Below are 26,783 nucleotides of genomic sequence, written 5' to 3'. Positions count from 1 at the left end.
CTCATCAGAAATATTTTGTGGGCACAACAGTGTGCTGACTTTACTGTAGGCCTACTTTTTATACATTTATGGGCATGTACCTGTGTTTCAGATATTTTGGATGTGCAGGCTTCCTTTTTTTAAAAGTAATAAAGAGACTTGTTAGTGTTTAATGTTCAGCTATGTCGCAGGTTTAGAAGACTTTATATTGGTGTTTTTGTGGTTAGCATTGCGGTCGGTAGGCTACAAGTAAAAGCGTTTGAATATTCATGCGGTAATTTGAACGCATTGATCATTCACTACTTACTCATAACAAAGATTACATATATAGGTAGGCCTACCGTCACATTTATTGTTGCTTGGCGAAATTTCGAGAGCAAAATTAATTAATTAGCTACAATAAGAATCCACGCGATCGGGAGCTTCGTGAGGTCGAAACGCTCATTTGCTATGCTGGCCACCAGAAAGCTGCTTGTTTTGAAAGTGAGTTCTCTGAGAGTTGTGCTTTATACATCGCAGTGTTACTGAGAAGAAATTATGGACCTTTTTGCCCGCGAAAATTTTGCTGAAATATCGCTAATGTGATCAAAACATTAGCCTATTAATATAGTTATATTTAGCTTGCTAACATGTGACATTGCTAGCTATTGTTGTGGTTTCTTCTTTTTGTAAAAACAAAACACTTCTCAAAGATCTTTGATTCAGAATACACGCTTTATTTCAAAGCCGGAGCTGTTATGTCTGCAGAGACAACAACTGCCAGCTCATATTTATACTATGTGATATGAGCTGAGGCCAGGTTATGTGACCATATTTACCTCATTCTTCTAGCCTAAAATAGAATTTTCCATACTTATAGACACATTCTTTAAGATTCATATTTCTTATGTATACAGCAAACTTTTTCTTGGAAACATATGTACAGGCCTTATGCTGTCATGTTCTCCACACATGAACAAGCCTCATACTCTTCATATTATTATAACTGTAAAGTAAAACACATCATATTATGCTATATTATACTCAATTTTAGCATAATAAAATCTTATACACTATTAAACTGAAAAAATTACTGGAGATTATAGCTAATTGTTTTGATATTTACTAAATTCAGTTTCCACGCTTGTTCCACAAAATTTTATTTGGACTTGCTCTTGCTAGGTACAAACTTAAATTAATTTTGTGGAAAAGTTTTCCTCAATTTAAGTTAAGTGAACAAATTATTTTTGTGTGTACACTCCAAAGTGAAAGATGAAACTCTAGGTGCTTAGCTAATCTAAAATGTAATCAATTAAAACAGACTACATTAGAATCTTCTGGGGGTGGATTCGGACTGCCGAATATCTCCGTCAAAGTGAGGGTGGGGGGCTGAAGCGGACCCCCCCAAAAGTGCCCTTATCTCCCCACCCCCTGTTATGGCGCCCCTAGTTTTAGTTAACAATTGCAACACTGGCTGAATTTGAAATAGCATGCTAGCATACTACTTTATTATTTCTGCCATTAAAAAATGGTAGTACTCCATTACAAATGTGCATACTCTCCATAGTATACATGTATACGATAGAGTACAATGCTAGTATGATATTCTGAACAAACAATCCTGACAGTGGAGTCAACACTGGCCAGTTGGTCGCAGACCCTGCAGAGAATATAAATCAGTGTAAATCACCATAGCGTTGTTGTATCCTGGTGGTTAACGGACATGTGTGCTAACCAAAAGTTTTCAGGTTCAAACCTCCCGAGGACTGGTTCATCATTGTGCCCTTGAGCGAAACACCCCAGGTTACTCCAGGAGGATTGTCCTTGTAAAACTGTAAGTCACTTTGGATAAAAGCTTCAGCTAAATTAGTAAGTAGTAATTAAATATCCACAGGAGGTCCAGATGGTCTGTTTCTAGGGGTCAGAGCTGTTTCCAGCCTTGTTAATGATAAATGAAGGGAGAGCAACGTGTCTTTTTTAGGTCGCTGGTGTTCAGTTGTTAAACAGCAGAGCTGATGCTAGCTGTCCCGCTAACTTATGCTATTAGCAGTGGCATTCATCTTGATTCAAGTGAAACATGTACTATAATGTATTGAAATGCTTTAATTGAGTAGCTGTTTGTGATATTTTTATTCAGTTATTCACTTTTTCAGTCTTGGTTTTGTTTTTGGGCTCTACTAGAATAAGTTTTAATGCTTGAATTTTCAAAAACACATTATTTTTCACATATTTGACATTGTTGCAGCACCTCTCTTCCCAGTCTGTCAGTATCTAGACCGGTGTGTTGTGATTGGTCAACCGCTTTGAGCGTGTTTGGGAAATGTCCCGCCCCTTTCCATAACCGTGAATTTCAACACACTGCTAACTAACTCAACCAGGCCCCGCCCCTTTATTTTGCATATGACTTGGGCGGGAATTATTTAAATGAGGAATATTGTGATGTGTTCGTTCTTGGAAGAAAACTCAAGGCTACAATGGAGGCGTTTCAGGGAGTTCAGAAACAGTGACACTGATATAGAGAATTACTCCCGCTGGAGCAGAGCTTTTTTATGCAGAAACAGCAACATTACACACTAAAGAAAGATGAACATGTAAAAAAAAAAAAAAAAAAAAAAAACATATGACCCCTTTAAAATATTTTATTAGGTCTAATTAGTAGAAGAAGAGAACAGTCTGCAAAAGTACATCTGTAATTCGCCCCCCTCCATCACATCTGAAGAAGAGGAAGCAACAAATTTGAAGAGAATGCCTTTTATTGCAACATCCTAGAGCGCTTTAACCACAGAGACTCGGCCACACATCTGGATGAAAATGGTGAATCAGACCCACAGGATGGCGGCGGTGTTACGTGCCCGACTGCCATCATGATCTCCTAAAACAGAGGTTCTGGAGATTACTGCGGTTTGCAACAACAAAGTTACGAAACTTTGAGGTTTACCAGCAAACCCTTCAATGGCCTCCCAGAAGAACTTGCACTAATAATGAAACAGATATTCAGACATTTCTGTGAAATGACTGCACAATTAGATTTAGAGCTGATTTATTTGTTTTTCTGTTTGTTTGTTGATATGCTGAGGGAAGCAATGTCCTATATAGGGAATAATAGTTAAGAGCCAATTATAGCCTGCGTCAACAAAATTCCAACAAAATGCTTTTCATGTGAGTGTTGTAACAATTGTAATAACAATGAAACCGTGCTGTAAATGCCACATGACTGATCATGGCATCATTAGCCTACTTATTTTATATGTATTTCATATTTTATTAAGTGTGTTTATAATATAATTTTTTTTTTCATAATTCTTTGATGAATAGAAAGATCAAACAGCATTTATCGCTTTTGCATCTCCAAAACTGCAGCTCTTGTGGGGTGTTCCCGGTCTGCAGTGGTCAGTATCTATCAAAAGTGGTCCAAGGAAGGAACAGTGGTGAACCAGCGACAGGGTCATGGGTGGCCAAGGCTCATTGATGCACGTGGGGAGCGAAGGCTGGCCCGTGTGGTCCGATCCAACAGATGAGCTACTGTAGCTCAGATTGCTCAAGAAGTTAATGCTGCGTGTGTGTCGCTTACCTGGGGAACACATGGCACCAGGATGCACTATGGGAAGAAGGCAAGCCGGCGGAGGCAGTGTGATGCTTTGGGCAATGTTCTGCTGGGAAACCTTGGGTCCTTCCATCCATGTGGATGTTACTTTGACATGTATCACCTACCTAAGGATTGTTGCAGACCATGTACACCCTTTCATGGAAATGGTATTCCCTCTTTCAGCAGGATAATGCGCCCTGCCACAAAGCAAAAATGGTTCAGGAATGGTTTGAGGAGCACAACAACGAGTTTGAGGTGTTGACTTGGCCTCCAAATTCCCCAGATCTCAATTCAATCGAGCATCTGTACAAACAAGGAACAAACAAGTCCGATTAATGAAGGTCCCACCTCACAACTTACAGGACCTAAAGGATCTGCTGCTAACATCTTGGTGCCAGATACCACAGCACACCTTCAGGGGTCTAGTGGAGTCCATGCCTCGACGAGTCAGGGCTGTTTTAGAAGCAAAAAGGGGGACCGACACAATATTAGGAAGGTGATCATAATGTTATGCCTGATCGGTGTATATTATTTGTTAAGTCATCTACTAAGTCATCTACAGCTAAACTCCACACCCTTGGTGTTTTTCTGACATCCGATTTGCTGACATATCCTTGTAGGGCGGGGCTTTGGGGAAAAGGGTGTGGTCAAAGGAATTGGGTGTGGCTTCTTTGGCAATTTAACAGTATGGCTAACCCTTCATAGCTGCTTTAACTAATAGTTGAAGGCTTGAGGAGACATGTTGTACTAGAAAATCACCAGAGGGGAATGATATCATGGGATTACTTTCCTTGTATGCCCGTATGATCTTTGCAGGCCCAAGTGCCTCATCCTACAGGTAGGTTGAGACCTCGTGAGAACATGTAGGCCTACTTACAGTAGCTGATTACCAGTGCAATCAACAAAGATAATCTTATGAGCTCATATCTTTAGCAATTACCCTCACAGCTATGAACTCAGATTAAACCCTTCTTCAGCCTTAAGGGTGCAACACAATTACAGCTTACTTTGGTTTATTGGCCCATTAGAGACAAATCGGCCTCATATAAGCTGTATTGGAGCTGCTTCATTGTGTTTTGTCTTTATAGTCAGCTGCCTTCTATGGGAGCATGTAATTGAAATGGAATCTAAGTGCTACATAGATAGTGATGCAGACAAGAGACAACAGTTTGCCATTAGTATGCATGCAATACTTGGAAGTATATATATATATATATATATATATATATATATATATATATATGTATACAATTCTAGTTTATTTAAATTAAAAATGCATTTCTTAAACCACTATTTGACATGTATGTGACCTGTGCTTTAATGTACTGGGGGAAAAAACAGCACTGCAGCTGATTCTAGGGCCTATGATGCCTTAAAATGCTGCCTAGGTAGGTTCTAGAACAGAGCTTTAATCTTGGTCAGATGTTGTTTAATTGTGTCCAGAGAATTTTCCACCTAATCTTTTCAGCCCTGATTGTGATACCAGACAATGTCGTGACTATATTCTGGCCAAAACATGTCACATCATCTTCTGATCAAAAACAAACCCACATCTCATAGAGGTCTACATCATACCTGTATCTCCACCAAACACTGACTTGTAACTTATTTAATCCTGTATTTTTTGAAGAATTCATATGGACATTTTTTATGATGTTTTTTTTTTACAGATGATCACTATGAACTGCCACGCATCAACACCCTGCCAAAGACCTGCACATTTTTTGAAGGCGTGTAAATAAGGACAGAATGTTACTTTTAAAGTTTTTTTTTTCTTCACATCTCTATCTGATGCTCATCATCATCAGTTGTATGTTGTACTGCTCAGTACGACCTCTAGATGTCCCTAGAGTGCACCTGGAGTTTCCATCAGATTATATAAATCCGCTTGATACTTTCCGCAATCTTTCGAATCTGTTTCTCCTTTGAAAAGATTAAAGTCAGATGAGTCAGAATCCCATCAAGCAGATAAAGAGGGAGTTGTGTCGGCTTTCTGAGTGTCTCTTTCTGAGATGTAGTGAGACTGCACTTGGTTTAGTCTAATTGCATGACTCAGACTCTAGTATACTCAAGAACTGTGTGGGCAAATTCAGGTTGATGAAGCTTACAAGACAATCAAAATATCCTGCCTGACATTGCAAAACATCTGTCCACTGGGTGGTCCAATCGACCGGTGTGACTAATGTGAAAGTATGTGGCAGAGACATACAGAAAGTCTGAGACCATGAGTGAAAATGCCTCTAATTTTCATTGTTTTCTCATTTATGTTTAGTTACAGATTATCAAGAAAACAATATGAATTCAAATTAAGAAATATTGACATGCATATCTTTCCATTTTGCTTTAATGACAGCAGTAGGCTACTAGGTCTACACATCTTGTCGTGTTCTATAGAATGATTTGAGCTTAAATGGATCTGACTGTAGCCTATAATATATACATTTCTGTCAAGACAACTCTCTGAGTGGTTGGCATGGTAATGGATATGGCAGTGTTGATATGTTTGGTCTAATGCTGCTGCTGTTATTGCTGCTGCTGTTGGTTATTGCTACTTCTGCTGCTGTTATTGCTGCTGTTGGTTATTGCTCCTGCTGTTTTTGCTGCTTCTGCTGCTGTTGGTTATTGCTGCTGCTGTTACTGCTGGTGGTGGTGGTGGTGGTTATTGCTGCTGCTGCTGCTACTGGTTATTGCTGCTGCTGGTGGTGGTTATTGCTGCTGCTGTTGGTTATTGCTGCTTCTGTTATTGCTGCTGTTGGTTATTGCTCCTGCTGTTTTTGCTGCTGCTGCTGTTGGTTATTGCTGATTTTGCTGCTGCTGCTGTTATTGCTGCTGGTGGTAGTTATTGCTGCTGCTGTTACTGCTGGTGGTGGTGGTGGTTATTGCTGCTGCTGCTGTTACTGCTGCTGGTGGTAGTTATTGCTGCTGCTGTTACTGCTGGTGGTGGTGGTGGTTATTGCTGCTGCTTGTTATTGCTGCTACTGTTGTTGGTTATTGCTGCTGTTGCTGTTATTGCTGCTGCTGCTGCTGGTTATTGCTGCTGCTGCTGCTGGTTATTGCTGCTGCTGCTGCTGCTGCTGTTGCTGTTATTGCTGCTGCCATTACATACACTACATGCTGCTGTGAGCAAGCAAGACAAGACTGCTGTACAATATAGCATACATGAATTACGCATAGCAGATCTATACAGGTGGAGCTGGGAAAGGTGGAGGGCTTCTGAAAGCGTGCTGCAACTGCTACAGCAAATGCTGACCAAGTATTTGAAGGTTGAGCAGCGAGCTAATTGACTGCTGATACAGCAGTAACCAATCAGCTGTGCCCTACAGAGAATGATGTGATTACAAGCAGATTGAGTTAAGGACTTATCAGCCTGTGCCATCTAGAGTTTCATAACAGAACTTTGTATTTTTCAAAAGTTTAATAAATGAATATTTTTCTTAAGCAAAGATTCATTAAATTAATCAAAAGTGACTATTACAAATAAATGCTGTTCTTTTGAACATTTTATTCATCAACAAATTTAAAAAAAAAATGTAATGTTATGTCATCACTTTGTATCAGCTTTTATTTAGAGGTTTATGTAGGGAAAACCTACAGTTTTCTCTGATCCAGAGCATCAGTTGTTCATGAAAGCATGCATAGTAACTAAATTAAGCATGCTTTTACCAAATTTCAAAATAAATGTGTCTGTGAGGAATAGATTCTGTGCTGAAGGGAAGGTGTTTGAAAGCTTTGTGTTGTGACCCATTTCTCACATGGTGACAAATGCACGCCACACATCGAGAATATTACAGTGCACAGAGAGGTGAAGTCATGCGAATCAAGCAAGAAGCAGTTCATTTAAAAAAGGTGAAGCATAAACACTAAACAGTAACTTCAGCGAGTGCAGTAATGATGGAGTGGGACAGGCTGAAGCTTGCCTCCGTCTGCCTTTGTTGAACTGTACTGGGGCTTGACAGGACGAGGAAGTTTGGAAAAAGATTGAGCAGAATGTTTAATGAAAGCATGGAATCTGTTATTCCATGAACACTACGGAGGAGTGACCTCGTGTTAACGTGAAAGCCAGAGGAATGCAATTATCTGGCAATATTGAATGCACACCGGTTGTCCTTCCAAAATAAGACTGTGGATCTCATTCACTTTGTTTGGATGTGTGAATAATGAGACGACTTGTTCTCCAGGACAAAAGCTGTGGTAAATTCCCTGTTATGAAACCGTCAGAAAGGCCAAAGGTAAAATCGAGCCATAATCACACCAGATGTCTGAAGTCGTGAAGGACCCTTCAGACAAGGGTGACTAAGTTTCCTTCCAGAAGTTTCTTTTTCCATCTGCCTGTAGTGAAAACGCAAGCAGTTTTAGCATGAAGTCACACCTCTGGCATGCTTTTTTAATTGTTGCAGGGGTTAATTGTCTGCTGTCAAAAACACAGAATCATTTTTGTGTTTGAACAGGCCTGTTCTGACACGATTATTCTCGCGGCCTACAGTCTTTCAGTACGTGGGATGCGGTGCACACGAGTAGCTCGAAAGCAAATGCCTTGAGGACGTGAATCTGGGAGACGGATCGACGCAGCCTAAAAGCCAAAATATGCAACCGAATATTAATTATCAGTTGCCCAACGTGACTCAAGTGCCCCAGAGTATGCAAAGCGTCCCTGCTGCACATAGTTTCAGAAGTTTGTGGTGAGATGAGAGGGAATCTATGAATTGCACGTGGCTCCCGGAGTGTCTGACCTCTGTTGCCCCACGGAAGCCGTTTCCATGGCAACCCCCCACTCACCCGCAGTCCGGCCCGCTGCTGAATGTGAATTCCTGCAAGGTCAGAAAGAGGGAAACTCGTCTATGCACTTGGAGACATTGATAAAGCAAATTTTGTTGTTGTTTACTATGTCGTTAACTGCTAATTATTTCATAATGTACTTTGTGCTATGTAACCCCCCCCCAAATTTGTAACTGAATGTTTAAACTGACAGGATGCGCATTTCAAAATATAAAATGGCGTCATGCTTTAGTAAAGAGAACTGCTTTTGTTTGCTGCCATTTGAACTTAAAAGAAGTATATTTAAGTTTGCTGAAGCAAAATAGTCTATTTGATTATTCTTTAATGGATACTATAACTTATAACGTCGAAGTGACATTCACATCACAATGAACAAGACGAATAACAGCCATTTAGAAATTAGCATGCTAAATAATTATGCAGTTTTGTAGCCTCACCAATTAGCAGCCAAATGCTAATGGTCGCATTTATTTGTTTTACACTCTGGCGTGTTCTTAGATTTAACTTACTGGCAAAAGCATTAAATAGTCTATTAATTCTTTTTTGGAACTTTTAATTTTTTTTTTTTTTTTTTTTTTACATTTACCAATACAGATCCATTGAGTGAGAAAGAGAGAGAGAGAGCAACGCGTTTTTGTGCATCTCTCCTCCCCCTTCCTCTCTCTCTCTCTCTCTCTCTCTCTCTGTCTGTGTCTCCTGCAGGACTGAAGATCATGAGCGCTCTACTCGACCGTGTTTCTCCTCCTGATCTCCGCGCGCACAGTCTCCGCAAGACCAAGAATTAAAACACACACACAGACACACACACAGACACACACACACACACACACTCTCACTCTCTCTCTCTCTCTCATATTCACAGCAGCTCCGTTTCCAGCGCCGGGAATAAAGCTTCATCCACGTCTGGACTCAAAGTCTCGCAGTTGTGCGCTTTTATTTAATTAGTCTCTCTCTGTGAAGGTTCAAGGTGTGTAATATGATGTTCATGTATGTTCTGATGCGCGCTGGCTTTGGATTATTCAGCGTCGCTCTGATCGCCTTTGTCCAGCGGCCAGCCGGCGCTTCTGCCAGCAGAAACCCGCAAGGTAAGTTTCCCTCTCGCCCTCCACATGATATGTACCTTTTGGCTGTGGAATTAGTCGGGGAAAAATAACTGTTTGATGATTTGTGCTTAGCAAGAACAACTTATGGGACACGGTTTTCCCCAAACACAGCGCTGAAGTAGACTTAAACAGGTATTTTTTAACTGTTTATTAGTTTATACTGTGCAGGTGTGCTTATTATAACGCTCTTTTATGCCCGTGGAGAATTTCATGATGGATTCATTTGCTCCTTGACAGCAATAATGATGCACCAAACTGTAAAATATACTGTATATTTACTAGATGTTGAAGAAACCAGTCCTGTCCAGTCATGAGTCGCTTTTGTACGTTTTTGCTCATTGCATAGGTATGCATCTTGTCTTTTTTTGGGTTTTTGTTCTGCATTTTTGAATTTTGCAATTAGGGGTGCTTAACTGGATAAAACTCTAGAATATCTGTAAAATGAAGCTCTAAACCACCTTTAGATGTGTTTTTGAGTAAAGCAAAATCCTATAAAGTTATAATTATAAACAAATAATCACTAAGGGTTTTCTTAACCTATGGGGTTTGTTGCAGTCATCTAAAGCACCTGTAGAACAGGGTCATGCACCGCTCAAACACCTCTAGAATTAAATGATCTATTATTCAAATGACGCAGATTCTTTTCCACTGCAGGGTACTGATGATGTGGAACCATCCCATGCATATTATTAATATGGTATTTATGAATTTTACTAGTTATATATTACATTTCTAACTGTTGCATCGAAAGCAGCCTGTGATGGCATAAAGATTCTGAAACAAATCACTTCAGATGTTCATAAAACTCAAATCCAGCCATGCACTTTTATTTCCCCCATCTGTTTAAATTAAAATGTAAATGGATTGATATGGATTTTATTAGTTATATATATGTTTTCGAACAGTGATGTATTATGGTTTTTTTTGTGAGCAGGTTAATGAAGTAATGTAGTTATGTCAACATTTGGCTGTAAAAACAGACTCACTCTTAAAAATAAATGTTCTTTATTGGCATCAATTAGCATTTAACATCCACAGAACCTTTCCATTACACAAAAGGTTCTTTATAGTGGAAAAAGGTTCTTTAGATTATTAAAATGTTCTTCACACTATTCTTACAAATAAAGGTTGCAAAAGAACCATTTTTTTCTTAGTATGAAGAACATTTTAATAATCTGAAGAACATTTTTACTCTATAAAGAATATTTTGTGCAATGGAAAAACAAAGGTTTCAATTAAGAGGGTTTGCGATGCCATAGAAGAACCGTTTTCGGTTCCCCAAAGAACCTTTCAGTGAACAGTTCTTAAAAGAACCATTTTTTTTCTTATAAGAACATTTTAATAATCTAAAGAACCATTTTCCACTATAAAGAACCTTTTGTGAATTGGAAAGATTCCATGGATGTTAAAGGTTCTTCATGGAACCATCTATCAGGGTTGCCAGGTTTTTTGACAACAAAACCCGCCTAATTGCTACTCAAAACTAGCCCAATCGCGTTTCAGAGGAGGTCCCCCCCGTAAGAATTGCGTCCCATGGGGTAAAATCCATGTTTTTTGGTGTGGTTAGCCCATTCCAGAGGCTAAATATCACGTTATTGGGGTCGCTTCAACCCACAGACATGAAAAACAACCCTGTTAAAGCAGCCCAATTCCGCAGGAAATCCGCGGACTTGGCAACACTGCCATCGATGCCAACAAAGTAGCTTTATTTTAACCTTTTTTTATTTTTAAAATGGTCCTTTTTTTTAAGAACTGTTCACTGAAACGTTCTTTGAGAAACCAAAAATGGTGTTTCTATGGCATCGCTGTGAAAACTTCCTTTTGAAACCTTAATTTTTAAGAGCGTAGAACCAAAACCAGCATCATATTGGTGACAAAGAGGCGAAGAACAGCTCTGAAACTGAGCGATTTTTAGAACACTCTCAGAATAAAGACATCTCGATGTCAGATGATCTAGATCCCAGCTGAGCACTCATTCACCTCCATTCCTCATCACTCACCGACATGCTCTCCGTACAAACAAACGTCAACAAATGGCGACTCCTGGGGCTCAATCCATGCCGACCACATGTTGCACAGTTCCATATGTGGCCGAGAGCTGGAAAAAAGTCTCATGGAGGCTATTTAAAGGTATTTAGCACCATAAAGTCAAGTATTTGACATTCACCTGAGACTTGATCATGCTACAGAGCCTTTGTGCGCTGAAACTTCTGGGTATTTACCATGAGGACTGGAGGAATAGATGTTGCATTTTGTTTCATTTGGAGGTCCCGGCTAATGGACTGGTATGCAAGCGTGACTCAAAGATGTCAGTGGACGCTCGTGTGCTTATGTGCATGTCTGGTATGTGTGCATTTACATTTGGTGATGCTCAAAAGGTTTCCTTTTCCTGTCGCACTGACAGGCCGTGTGGACGACAGAGAGAAAGAGAGGGAGGGAGCGGGCTGGGGGTTGTTGTGCATCTTGGGTGGTCTGCTTCCCATTGTGGGAAAACTCAATATTTACATTTTGTAATTAGAACTGCTTTCACTCTTTCATTTTCCACAACAAGGATTTACACACATCTTACAGGGGAAGGTGGCAGTGTCGGGCCTAATGTCCTGCACCTGTTCATCACCGCTAGACGCTCAGGTCAGCGCTGCATGTGTGTTTGTGATGATGATGCCGAGAGAGAATCATGACGAAGGCTTAATGTGGTTCATAAAAGTTGTTCTGCTTTTTGAGTTTTGTGCTCCAGATGTCATGGCAGAGCTGTTGAGTTTGTGATCTATCTATGTGATCTATCTACTGATCTATATCTATCTATCTGGATCTATCTATCCACTTTGACTTGTCTCTCCTTTTTATTTATTGGTTCTTTTCTTCTTAATTTCTTTCAGTTGTTAATTTACTGTTGCTCTTTCATTCTTCCTTTTCTTTTTAACTCATCTGTTTGCTTTATCTTTTCTTTTTTCCTCTTAATGTTGCTCTGACACCTATGGAAGCTTGTTTCCACCACTAAATAAAAAATAAAAAAGGTATTTGCGACTTTTTATCTCACAATTCAGATTTTTTTCTTGCAATTGAGAGTTATAATGTCAGAATTGCGTGTTATAAAGTCAAAATTGCATTATAAAGTCTTTATAACTCTCAACTCTGACTATATCACACAATTCTGACTTTATAACTTTATAACGTGTTATAATGTCCAATTGTGAGGGAAAAAATACGTTTTTTTCTCAGAATTGCGAGTTTATATGTTACAGTTCTGACTTTATAACTCACAATTGCATGTTATAAAGTCAGAATTGTGAGATTTAAACTCGCAATTCTTAAAACGTCTTTTTTCCCTCACAATTGGACATTATAAAAAGCAATTGCGAGTTTATATCTCACAATTTTGACTTTATATCTCACAGTTCTGACTTTATAACTCGCAATTCTGACTTTATAACTCGCAATTGCGAGAAAAAAAAAAAGTCAAAATTGTGAGATAAAAAGTCGCAATTACCTTATTTTTTATTTCATGGCGGAAACAAATTGCATAGACACCGGTTCGTTGGTTCATTCATTCATTATTTTGGTAACACTTTACCATAAGGCTCCATTAGTTAAAGTTAGTGAATGCATTACATTTGTTACAGAATTTAACATTAGTTCATTATTCAACCGTTCATTGTAAGTTTACATTAGGCCCATTAAATAATATTTATCTGGTCCATTAAATAACATTTATCAGATAAAACTTTTGAAATGAATAATGCATTAGTAAAAGGTGAAGTAACATGAACTAAGATGCTTTATCAGTTCTTTCTTTTTCATTCAGTCTGGAAGTGAACGTTTTGATCGTCAAACTCATCAGTAGCAGATAAAACAGTGAGTGATTAAAGCGTGCCGTTTGTCAGGTCAGTTTTTATTAAATGCAGATGTACATCTCTCAATAAGATGATCATAGTTCATTGCAATAATCATAATTAAGAGTAAATGTAATAAGGAGGCTTTTAAAACCCCATGTATAGTAAATGACTAAAAATCCTCATATTCTTGAGGTGCAGAAGGAGAGCGGCTCTGTTTTACTTTTCGCCGTCCACCACGTCTGAGTCTTTCTGGCTCGGAGCTGCTGGCTAACAGTGCCAAGGCAACCGGCGGTGAGGATGTGACATGCCGCAGCGGGATGTGTGTTGATGTAACCTCTAGTCCGTCTCCCCGTTCACCCCGAGGCAAAACCCCTGCCGGGCAGACCCTGCTGGACAACTCCAGTGTGGGAAATACACATTTCCCTTGAATAGCAGGAGCCCGAGAAGGAGGGGAGAGCAGGAGGCCTGCAGGGGAGGGGTGGCGTGACAGCGGTTTGGGGGTTTGTTTGCTTTGTGTTGCCTTTCACTCAATGAAGTTGGAGTATTCTTTTGTGAGTCTGGAGCAATGGCCTTGTCAGAGGCGGGGACAGATGATCTCTCAGCGCTTCGATTTTAGAGGATATGTGGGACAACCTTGTAAGAGAGAAGTAGTGAATGAGATCTCATTATTTCTGTTGCTTCTAGACTGCCAGATTAAGTGGAGAAAATGTAGTTTTATGCTTCTCGGATGTTTCTCTTGAGGAAATAGACCTCACATGTCTCTAAGATTTTTCAAAGAACATCCTAATGTCCAACATTTTAGAATCAAAAGTCATTTTAATGTTTCTCCTAGACTGCCATGAGATTGAATGGAGAAAATGGAGACTTTTGAGCAAGTTTCATGATTCTCAGATGTTTCTAATGTGTTAGAGTCCATGTTTGTCTTCTTAAGAGTTTCAGAGGACATTTTAATGTCTTAGACTGTGCTTATTTGCCAAGACACTAAAATCTAGAATCAAAAGTAATTTCATTGTGAACTTCAAAAGTGTATCATCAAATTCTCCCCAAAACAAATGATATGAGCATGCATTTGTACAGAAAAAACACTGAGATCTCAGTAAATTTCTCCTAGACTGCCATGAGTTTGAATGGAGAAAATGGAGACTTTTGACCAAGTTTCATGATTCTCAAATGTTTCCCTTGAGGAAAAAGCCCTCAAATGTGCTTCCTAAAGGGTGTTGGAGGACATTTTAATGTCTCAAACTGTGCTCAGATACTAAAATCTATAATAATCAAAAGAATTTCAATCTGAACTTGTTAGTTGTTTCTCCTAGACTGCCATTAGATTGAATGGAAAAAATGGAGACTTTTGCCATAGATGTTTCTCTTGAGGAAAAGAGTCCATGTTTGTCTTTATTTTAGTGTCTAAAATTGTTCTCAGACACCAAAATATGTAACCAAGAGAATTTCAATGTGAACTTCAAAAGTTTATCATCAAATTCTCCCAAAAACAAATGATCTGAACATGCATTTGGACAAAAAAAAGTAATCTCTCATTTGTTTCTCCTAGACTGTCATGAGATTGAATGGAGAAAATGAAGACTTTTGACTGAGTTTCATGATTCCCAGATGTTTTTCTATTGTGTTAGAGTCCATGTTTGTCTTCTAAGGGTTTCAGAGGACATTTTAATGTCTCAAACTGTGCTCAGATACTAAAATCTATAATAATCAATAGAATTTCAATGTGAACTTGTCAGTTGTTTCTCCTAGACTGCCATGAGGCTGAATGGAGAAAATGGAGATTTTTGCCAAAGTTTCATGCTTCTCAGATGTTTCTCTTGAGTTAAAAGAGTCTGTGTTTGTCTCCTTAAGGGTTTCAGAGGACATTTTAATCTAGAAGACAGAGGACACCAAAATCTAGAATCAAAAGTAATTTCAATATAAACTTCAAATGTTTATTATCAAATTCTCCCCAAAACTTATGAGTATGAATTTAGACAAGAAAAAAAAAAAAAACACTGAGATCTTGGTAATGTCTCAGTTGTTTCTCCTGAGTAATAAGACCACAATATTCTCACACACACCTCCTCTAAAGTTTCACAGGAGTTTTTAATGTCTCAAATAATGCTCTTAAAGACTTAAAAACTGTAATCAAAAGTAATTTCACTGTTATCTTCAAACATTTATCAAATTCAACTTATCTGAGCCATCAATTGGAAAGAAAAACCACTGAGATCTCTAATACCGCAGCTGTTTCTCCTAAACAGTAATGACAGTACATTCACAGCAATTGGAAATTTTTTCTGCTTTTCACATTTTCCTCCTGAGAAAAAGACTACAATCAGACATCAGAGATCTCAATATTTATCATCAAATCATTAGCACTTATTAACATTTGTATTTATGCATCTTGTGAACTATATTTTTATGACACCAATTTTTACTTCTTTCTTCCAGGAGAAGCATCTCAGGCAAAGTTAATGCTTAAATAACTGTTCCATCCTGAGCAATGACAGAAATTCCCACTATGATATTTTCATGTATAGTTGTTTTATTGTGCCTTTGGCAAATTTTATTGTGTTTATTTCGTGGATGTTTTTTGTTTAATGCATCTAGCCAGTCGTTTTCCCCCTTATTGTTTAAAGGTTTTAAAAGTCTCTGTTCTTACACAAATGCCTCGCTTTCTCTCCATTTAACCCACAATCCAGAAAGACTCTCACCAGTTTTCTTCTTTTTTTCCTCTCAATATTCCATTTTGTCACAAAGTGGAGTGTGCATTTTTGAGGCAGGAGTTAAAGCGTTGTATAATTGTGTGTATAATTGGCCACATGGCGAAATATGTTTACTGTTCATGTGTTGAAGTGTACAAAACCCGAAAAGCACAGACTTTCTGCTACTATGAGAATTTTTTGTAAGGTTTTTACCGATTGAGGACGCAACAGCAATGAGCGCAATTGACAATGGAAAGTGACGAGCCTTGCACTGTAAGTCGATCAGCTATTGTATTCGTTTGCAATGTTTTTATTGGCGAGGCTTTTTAGGTCAGGTAAAATCTGCAATCTTTGACCCAGCTTGTTTGCTCACTTTAATGGCTGCAATACGCTGTGTTTTTTACCAGCTGGCGTCCCGGTGTTTCGACATACTATTGGGTAAATTGTCAGTGGGCGGGAGCACACAGACCAAAACAAAAACAGATATTCTGACACAAAATGCACATTTCAAAGTAGAATAATTGGCTGTGGCTGTAGCTGTAGTGGAGACATTTTTTTTTAGCATTTTTCCTAAATATCTGCAAACATATTATGGTACTTTTATGCTTTAGTACAGTCAAAACAACAACAACAACAAAAAAAACAGCACCTTTAAGCAATGGAAAAACAAATGTTGTCATGACTTATTGGTCTTTGACTTATTGATCATTTTTTACTGTAAATGTATACTTTGAGATATACACATGGTACTGAATTACCACCATATTCATAACATGGTACTACACCTTTGTACTTCATAAATCTAACAAAACATTTATCTATAGGGAAATTGACTTTTAATGATAACTTATAAACCTTTAAAGACAGCCCTACTGTGAGCTACGAGGTTGTTAATCAATAGTATTTGCTTCTGTTGAAGCTGTCAGCTTGCATTATTTCAACTTATTCCTAAAATAATCGTGTTTAACAGCGGAATTCGTGGTGAAAACTACATTACCCATGATGCTGTACACAAATTCCACCAATCAGAGTCGAAACAAAAGATCTCTTTAGGCCCGCCCACTCCCATGAAGCACTGCGAATGACATAATCGAGACTACACTTTCAAAATATTTCAATATATATGCATATTTTGTAATAAACCTAAAATATATTTATATATATAATGAACATTTTTAAATGAGTAGATTTATATTTCTCCATTTTTAATTCAGTTATGCTGTTCCCAATGCTTCATAGTTCTTTCCTTCACTAAAGCTGTTACATCTTGTACTTTTTTGTCAGATTTTCAAATATTTTTTTTGCTTCAAATCAAGGTTTGTAATGTTATGATTCACCTCGTAGCTGGTTGGCTTCATTCATGGCTTATAACGCTTTAAATAAAGACTTTTTAAAATCCCTATGGGAGAAATGAATGGAAAAATACTTCTGGAACCAGCGTTGCTGAAAAAGGGGGAAATAAAGGTGCACTCTATTCACAATATATTCTCTCAAATATCTCTTAATATCTTACACAATCTTGCTTCTCAAGTAAATATATCTGGTTTAAAAGTATGTTTAGATATTTTTACTGAAAACTAGACAAGATAATAAATAAAATGAAATAAAGATAATAAATAAAATGATTTATTGCAGTGTTTAGAGACCATATCATGAAGAGTTAAGCGTATTTCTTAAAATGAAAGGCAGTTGGAGTGCAACAGCTTTTCTCTCTAATATAATTGTTGGTGACTGTTAGCAGGCAGTCGCAGGCATCGTTAGGAGACAGAAGGAAAGCAAACATGCCTCAGCTAATTAGCGGGTTGGGCTGGAGGTATATACATAGCCTGTGCGCGCTTTATGCTCTAACGTACAATTACTAAGCCAGAAGTGACACTGCTGGGTTTAGATCATTAAGAGTTTACACTGATGGTGCGGTCAGCTTCAGAGGAAGTGTGGAGACCACATCTGTAGGTGTTAGCGAGAGAGCGTGAATGCCTTCCTAGTTAAACGTGTGAATGTCACATGAGGAGGGAGGAAATACATCTTAATTGAAGTCTTTTATGGTGAAAACAGGGTTGGATTAATGCATTAAATGACGGCGCTTTGTGTTTTTAACACCGTGCGTTTTTAGGTGTTCAGTTTAGGAGTAGTAGAAAATATACCAAGCTAACATAAATACTGTATGTTCCAAGAATGTTTTGCTAAGTTATAAAACATTATTTTGGAATGTTCACAAACATCCAGTTTTTTAAAAGTTCTAAAAAAAAAAATTCTTGTTATGCCAATGTTAATGGAACATTCCATTTTATCATTTTGAAAACATTACAGAAATGTTCTTTGGAATGTTCAGAAAACATTTAAAAGTAACAAGTATAACATTTAAAAAAACATTAGATGAACATCCAACGTTTCAGGAAAAAAATGTTCCACGAAGGATGTATTTTTGTGCTAATATTTTGAGATCATTATTAATGACCAGATCAAACAAAGAACGTTCTGTTAATGCTACTAGAGGAACGTTTGTTCTTAACTTTGAGAGAACCTTGCCAGAACGCTCCAAAGTTCTGAGAACGAATTCCCTGTTAGCTGAGTAGTCTTGAACCGTATGATATTCTGAATGTTTTTAACAAAACTTGTCAGTGTCGCACCTCATGCTTTCCTGAATCTTCGCATGCATGTGTAAAATCCAGAGTGTCTTAGACAGGCGTCTATTTTAAGCGTCTCAGTGGCAGGAGTGCAGTTAACACAAGCTTATGGTAAAGACCCCATAAAAATACAGAAAAAAGAAATATGTATTTATGCTAAATATCTTACACTTTTACAAATGTGCAATTTCAGTTGAAATGGCTTTATAAAAAAAAACTCAGATGCTTGTTTTAGGTAAATTAAAGATACTCTTTAGTGTTTTGATGTTTTATGATGTGGTGTTTCACTAGTATATGATGCTTTTTTGCATGACAATGAGATCATAGAGACTAAATACTATAATAGTTTCATGACCAGTTAAAAGTAGCACCACTAAACTTTCTCCAGTCATTGTCAGGTGTGGCAGAAAGTTAATTCTGGACCCTTCCTGTAAGAGTTTCATGAGAGCGAGGCTTCACGTCTGCCAAAACAGATGGCAGGGAGGGAGACGTTCGAGAAACCTGATGTTGAGATCATCTGGCCACAGCTGCTTCAATGAAGTGAGAGAACAAACTGTAGGAGATGGAGCTCTCCTCACCCTACAGGAGAGATGTTCAAATATAGAGAGATGTCCTTTGAGCTTCACTTTTTTGATATGATGATATTCACATTTTCATCTTTGAAATGTCTGAAAGCGTACATGAGGTCACTGTTCACTGTCTGCTAAAGCTGTTCTCCATATTGAGGATGAAATCAGGCAATATGGAGCCTTTGATGAGACTCACACTTGACACGGTGAGCCTCATCAAAGGCTCCATATTGCCTGATTTCATCCTCAATATAGAGAACAACTGTCTGTCTGTTATTTTAAATATCTATCTATCTATCTATCTATCTATCTATCTATCTATCTGTCTGTCTGTCTGTCTGATCATCTATCTATTATCTGTCTATCTGTATCCGTCTGTCTGCTATCTATCTATCTATCTATCTATCTATCTATCTGTCTGTCTGTCTGTCTGTCTGTCTGTCGTTCTGTCTGATCATCTATCTATCTATCTATCTATCTGATTGTCTGTCTGTCTGATTATCTATCTATCTGTCTGATTGTCTGTCTGATCATCTATCTATCTATCTGTCTGTCTGTCTGTCTGTCAGTGAATTGTGCACAGTTTTAAAATATTTTTTGTACATTTTGTGTAAAATAAGGACTTTGTCATCATTAAATTAGCATTTTTTTATATTTATTTAAATGCACTGTTAATTTACAAGGCTGTCAGCAGTAGAACTGATGCTATCGACACTATGACCACTTTAGTTTTTTGGCAGTGTTGATCAACCTCTTAAAAACATAAAATATCATCTAAAAATAGCCAAGTATTGGAAGCTAGTATCCACAGTATGCATAATATACGCAGATACACAGTGCAAAGTAGCAGGCAGCAGAAGTGTTGAAAGAATGAGTTTGTTTTGGTTGTCAAATCTTTAAGCCATGAACAGAATTAAGAAGGAAACATTCGGTCCTCGCTCACCTTGTCTGAACATCCCAGCCTGACTGGCTTCATTTAGCAGTGTACATAAACTCTCAGCCGGAACTAGTCACAACCCTGAACGGATTTAACTGAAAGTGGATAAGAAATCCAGCCTCATTCTCTTTAATTAGGCTTTTCTTGCCTGCCACGGATGGCCGTGTCCTCAGACGAGCCGTCAGAGCCGTGCTGGAATCTGAATTGGTTGTCCGTCAGCGGCCCTGCAGGTACCGGTGCTGTTTGTACAGAGGTGTTTGTGATAATCCCACTCCTGTTAAGAAAACACAAGCAGAGCTGCCGGAGCAAAGCACAGGCTTATTCACAGTGATGTCAGGCACCGAGTGGGATTATACGGCTGGAATGTCAGACATGAGGAGAATCTATATTTAACAAGAATTTTATATATATATATTCCTGTAGAGCCTTTTTGTTATTCCTCGAACATCAACATTTGTAGAAGCAGCCGCACAATGGCTTGTTGTATTCATTTTAATTCTGTTGTAGGTCTGCAACACATTGTTCCCGCTCAAGGGAATTAATTCTTTTCATGAGACTTCCTTCCATTTGTTGTGGCGCATTTATCGATATCAGGACTCAGACGCCGAGGGCTGAGCAGCCGCAATGTCAGTATAAAAACCCTCTGACTCACATTTTCCTTCATGACATCAAATTAATGCCGTCTCGATTCCCAAGAACATGCAAACCATGCACACGTAGGACAAAAGTCTTGCATTAACCTCGATGTGATTGTGAGCACTCTTTTGTATTATTTATAACTAATAGTGGCTGGTTGTTAGCAGTTGAACACTATGCACCAAATGAATGAATAAGGTCAGTTGAGTTGTCAATCATCTAGATGATGATTTTTCATCCATCCATTATAAAAAATAATCCATATGGCTCCCGGGGGTTAATAACGGCCTTTTGAAGCATACTGTGCAGCCAAAAGAGTAACCCGTGACACGATGTACGACGCAAAATGTAGGAGTATCGTCAGCTTAGACGCCTCTCGCGGTTCAAACAAATATGGCTGGGCGACAAACTCAAGTTCCTCTGCTCTTATATCGAAATCCTCTGACATTTCTCTTTAAAATTTCTCGTTTTAGACTTCTAATTCATGAACGGTGTTTTGTTTTGCTCTATCCTCTGCACTTCTGCGTCCGTCACTACGTCATGCGTTGGGTCAGGGGTTACTCTTCCGCCGCAAATCAATGCGTACAGCCATCTGCCGGATGCTAATTATTATAGTTAATAAACTTTTAAATATGGATATTTTTCTTACGAACTCATCACTTCGATTCAGGAGGCCTTTATTAACCCCCTGGAGCCATATGGATTATTTTTATCATGCATGGATGCATTTTTTTTTTGGGCTTAAAAATGCGGCCCCCATTCACTACCATTATAAAGCTTGGAAGAGCAAGGATATTTTTATATATATCAATGATTGCGTTCGTCTGAAAGAAGATAGACATATACACCTAGGATGGCTTGAGGGTGAGTAAATCATGGGATAATTTTCATTTTTGGGTGAACTATCCCTTTAAATACTTTGAACTATATAGAGTGCTGCAGGGATGGTGTATTTTTGTAGGCCAACACCCAGAAACAAGTTGCATTTTAGCACTTCCAGTTCCATCATCCTGAAGTCAATGGTTTTTTTAAAAGGGTTTTTGGTTAAAAGCCTGAAATAAGGTCTGTGGTTAACAGAAGCTCAAGATATTTTCACGTTTTATTATATGACATAAATTACATCAGTAATACCCCCTTGTGATTTTTGTTTGAAGGCAGTTTATGCTTCAAAACAAGACTTATGCTTAAAACAATAAAAAATGTCTGCCACTTACAGATTTTTTTTCTTGTTTTAAGAACATCAGTTTTTGCGATGAATATAGTTCCATTGTCATCATACGAGTAAAGAAAATCTAAATTCAACTGTCAAATTATATATGTATGTATATATTATCTTGACACTATACTATTATATTATTATCTTAGCTTGCATTTCCAAGAACTGTGTTGAATCTTTTGCAAAGGTGGTACATTTAAAGTCAAACTATTCATCCACAATGCCCCATAAGCTCAATATTTCCTCATCTTCCTGTCTTTTTTTCACCTCATTTGTACTGTAAGCATCAGTGAATACACACAAGCATCGAGTCCGGATTCTCCCTGCTGACCCCGGCCTCTCCAAAAGCACATTTATTTATTGCGTCGTAATATAAACAGCATGCCTCAGATTACGTCCGCAATGTTACTCTTCTGGGATTCAAAAGTCTTTTGAGCGTAGCCTCTTTTCTTTTCTTTTTTTTTTTTTTTAGTCCAGATGGAGCTGAAACATGAGACTTTTGGATTTTAGGAAACCGATTCAGTGATGGCCTGTTGATGGTGCAAAGCATTCTGGGAAGGCACTGGGTGGCATATTGATGCCAAGGTGATGGTCAGTGTTTAAAGTAGCATAGTTTATAGAAGCTCACGGCTAGTTTAGCTCATATGATTCAGTACTGTGAACGATGTGGTGAGTATCCGATGGTAATACAATGGCACTTTTTGGCATATTAAACACCATATTTAAATCATAATCAAAGGTATTCAAAACAGTACTTTGTATTACCGTGAGGAAATGTTGATTTAACTAGTTTTTATGAGTTCAGTAAAACTGACAACATCCTTGTCCAAGGAAATAGATAGGCTAAATCTAAGCTTAATTTTGGTTGTTTACATTATACCTTTGTTCAGTTCAATATGAGTTATATACAAATATTGACATTACATTTAAGGCAGTTTTTATGTTAACTTTTTAATGATGCAATTATATTTTTACTCCAATTCGTTGTTGAAATATAAACATTTAAACAGTGATTAATAAAAAACTTTTCTAAATAAATTTATTCAGACATACCATAAATGAGATACATTTATCGAAATGCTCCTCTCTAGAGTTAATAGAGTTTAGAGTTTTTTCTAGCTAACTATCGAGTTTACGGTCATTGAATAGATTTTCTGAGGTAAACGTAACGTTACGTGGCATACGCCTATTATTAATGGAAGGCGAGTTTTGTCCCTGTCCGCCTTCCATAATTGTTTACATGCTGTTTTATTGACGTCTTTCCGCGGTTGAAACGTAGCTACTGATTGAGCGATTACAAGAGACATGAGTCATTTTGGTAAGTTGTACTGTCTTTCAACATGCTTTTTGATGCTCATTCATGTTTATTTCGTGGTCTATTTAGAAGTCGAAGTCATTGCTTGTAGTAAAGCGGAAGGGATGATCATTTCACGTCACGTGCGCAGCGATCTGTCACGTCACATTAAAGAGCGCCAAAACGGTATTTACTGTTTGAATTTCATAATAAAAATTAACAGAATTTGATAGCTTTTATATAAAAACTAACAAAACACAAAACTTATTGCAATTTATTGGATGGGAGGTGCACTGCAAATAATGTTTGATGAAGTTTTGACTAAAGAAAAGCTTGATTATTGGGATTTAAGAATGATTAAAATTGATTCATCCATATTGTCAACCCAGCTCTTATTTGAATCTCTGGATAAAACATGGATGTTTTTGTGTATTCGGCATCAGTTAATGATTTATCAATATAAAACAGACTTTTTCTTTTATTATTTATGGGGTTATAAAGAATGGACAGAAAGTGATGCCTGAGGATTTGACATGAGATAATCATTTAAAACCACTACATATTGACCAAATTATTCACAATGTCTTATTTATTCATCAATGTTGTTAGGGTAATTCAGATGGCGAACACAAAACAGCACAATTCAGACAATGTTGTTGTAGGACAGCAAGATGGATGTGTGTTTGTGTGTGTATCTGAGCAAGTGTGTGTTTGTGTGAGTCTGTTTACAGACTGCATGTGTTTACATTCCGGGGAGCCGGTCCAAGCTTCAGAGACTGCACTAAATGAATGAAAGGAAATGCTTTATTCTGCTCGGTAATGGAAAAACACTCCACAGATTCGGCTGTAGTGAAAATGAAGCTCCGTCTGCCAGCTCGCACCAAGATGGCACGATGTTCCCCGACACCATAAGAGGAGACCCTGGGAAAGGCCGGGAAACTCTTACTAATGCACCTGTGTTCCAAATCCTAGTGTTCCGACTCCATAGGCGGCGTTTTAAAGGCATCATAGGTGTCAAAGGCTTTAAAGGTAGGCTTTGTAAGTATGCTGCCACCTAAGAGACCTTATTTTACCCAAATTGTAGGGCAGCATTGCAGGTTTCCTTTGTGGAGATGAGCTCATTAGAGTACTAAAATAGTAGCTTAGACACGTTAAACAAAAAAGTAGTTTATCAAAAGTAAAATATCAACAAAAAATTCGTTTTATTTAAGTGACTATTTTACCATGTATTTGTGTGTTTTACAGTATGTATTGTTATGCTTATTATACTGATACTGCGATTTTAATGAGTTGAACACATTAGTCTGCATATCGGCAGAAACTGTGAAATTGTAGGATTCTCACATCTCACCTGCCAGAATTGTTTGTTATGAGCAGGGCTTGACATTAACTTTTTTGCACACCAGCCACAGTGGCTAGTGGTTTCACAAAGTTATTAGCCACTTAGCATTTTCACTGGCCACAATTTTGACATTGATGCCATGGAGAAAAACTGCCATATAGATATTTTTAATATTATCTCATAATTTGGCAGCAGGAATATTAGGCTGCTGTCACTTTAAGACCTGGCGCACGGATCCATTATACTGTTAGACATGTGTTTTCTTAACTGTTTACATTCACTTAAAACATAACTGACTGTTTACATGAATAAACACACCAAGACCGGCATTATGACATTATTTTGTGTTTATTTGACTGTTTACGCATAATAAGCAGTGGAAAAAGAACTCAATTTAGTAGAGAGGCAGCTTTACTTATGTGTGCGCACTTTGGGTGTGAGCACAAAATCAGCGGGAACAAGTAAAATTATGCGCAACCCCACGTCGAAATTCAAGCCCTGTAACACCAACAATATTCATCCGGAACAAGCCCTGGTTATGAGCCAAACATTCATTATGAATATATAACTTGCATTTCATTTGCATTTGCGTTCTCTTTCACCATGTGAGAATATCTGTAGGAGTGCACATGCATTTTTTTTGTGTGCGTGTACAATTTAAGTTAACTCGATTAAGAACTGAAAACTTAAATATTTTTGTGTATCTAATGAGTAACAATCAGTCTTGAGTTTAAAATTTCTGTTGTTTTGCTTTTAGCAATTGAAGAACCTCATTCTTTCATCTACGTTTTTTTTTAAAGCCTACTACATGATATTGGCATTATTTGACTGTTAAAACTAGAGGCAAACAAATTACATATATTAAATCCAACAGTTGCAATGACATGCTCATTCACATATTGGATGATTTAGATGTACATCTTTTTAAACGAAGCTCCTGGTTTTATTGTGCATGACCGAATTAATTCCTGATGCAAAAAAAAAAAAAAAAAAGAAGTGCAGACTATTTTTCTTATTGCATATCATTCTTCACTTTGAATATGGATGTAAAATAGTTTGCGAGCAGCATTTCATTTGTGCCTGGAACAACTGAGAGCTGTTGATGCCTCGATTCATACTCTATTCTGTGAAAATGATCTCTCTATGATCTGCTCAGTTTGTCTGGATGCTGTACTTCACCTCTGATGGAAACATCCTCTGGCTCTTTCAGGCGTGGACTCTTTTCATGTCTGGATTTTGGCATTGCTCGTCGTTGTCTGTCGGATGTGCCTCGAGGGCCGTGAGATTATGATCAGTGATTTTGTCAAAGATAACGTTCTTCTTACACTTGGAGATTGTCAAAAGAAAGCCTTTTGTTGCCTAAGCACGCATTAAACATCAAAGTTATGATAAAGTGATACTGTCAGTTTATATTATTAGTATGATGATACGGCTTATGAATGAACCGAAGAGACCAACACTGGAATGGTGTGTTTGTTCTAGAACAAACTTTACATTATTAAAAAAATATAGACATTTTCATTTAAATGCCTATTGCTTAGCAATATAAATAACTTTAAATCTATATAAGACTTTAAAGCATAACCTAAATGCATCTGCAATGTGGGATGCAAACTATGCAAAATGTAAAAGTGACTAATATTTGTGTGTTCTATATATTTAATATTGTTATTTATTTTAGCAACGTTAATGTCAAATTCCATTGGAATCAATTGTTAGGTCAGTTTGGATGCTGCTTTAGAAAGCAGCTGCCTGTATAGAAAGTATTTAAATATGGTAAATGAATGACTGAGTAAATAATGAGATTGATTATATTAGCCTACATTCATTAGATAGTGTGTATTTGTTATAGAACTGTGGTATGCAAAAAAGATATTTTATTTGAATTGCTGTTGCATATTTATATTGCTAACTTCCATTCTATATGCAATTTTAAGACTTTAATGCATAACCTAAATGCTTCTGCAATGATATTAACTATGGTGATAAATATGAATCAAAATATGGCCTTATATCAAGCTCTCAGTGCTTCAGCTTGAACTCAAAGAGAAGTTAATTTGCTGGAAAAACTAGATGGCTTTTGAATGTCCTTAAAGGTCAAAGAACAACAATATAGCACCTTGATTAACTTGCTGATTTCAGCTGTCCTTGAAGCCATTGAAGTTACTTTCAAGAAAAACTTGTTCACGTCAGCAGCTCAACAATTTGTGAGC

At 37.7% G+C, this 26,783-nt stretch overlaps 1 protein-coding gene across 2 annotated transcripts in view; it reads left to right on the top strand.

Moving 5' to 3' along the window:
- Positions 1–8,911: 8,911 nt before the first annotated feature.
- Positions 8,912–26,783, top strand: part of scube3 (signal peptide, CUB domain, EGF-like 3) — a 112,280-nt gene continuing 94,408 nt past the window's right edge. For both annotated transcript variants that reach the window (XM_051880599.1, XM_051880598.1), the window contains exon 1: positions 8,912–9,405. In XM_051880599.1, coding sequence (XP_051736559.1) covers positions 9,297–9,405 — 109 coding nt within the window. In that variant the 5' untranslated portion in view covers positions 8,912–9,296. The remainder of the gene's footprint in view (positions 9,406–26,783) is intronic.

The sequence above is a fragment of the Ctenopharyngodon idella genome, chromosome 22 (genome assembly GCF_019924925.1).
Source record: "Ctenopharyngodon idella isolate HZGC_01 chromosome 22, HZGC01, whole genome shotgun sequence".
In the NCBI taxonomy this organism is placed as follows: domain Eukaryota; kingdom Metazoa; phylum Chordata; class Actinopteri; order Cypriniformes; family Xenocyprididae; genus Ctenopharyngodon; species Ctenopharyngodon idella.
This window is presented reverse-complemented; position numbering and strand designations above follow the sequence as displayed.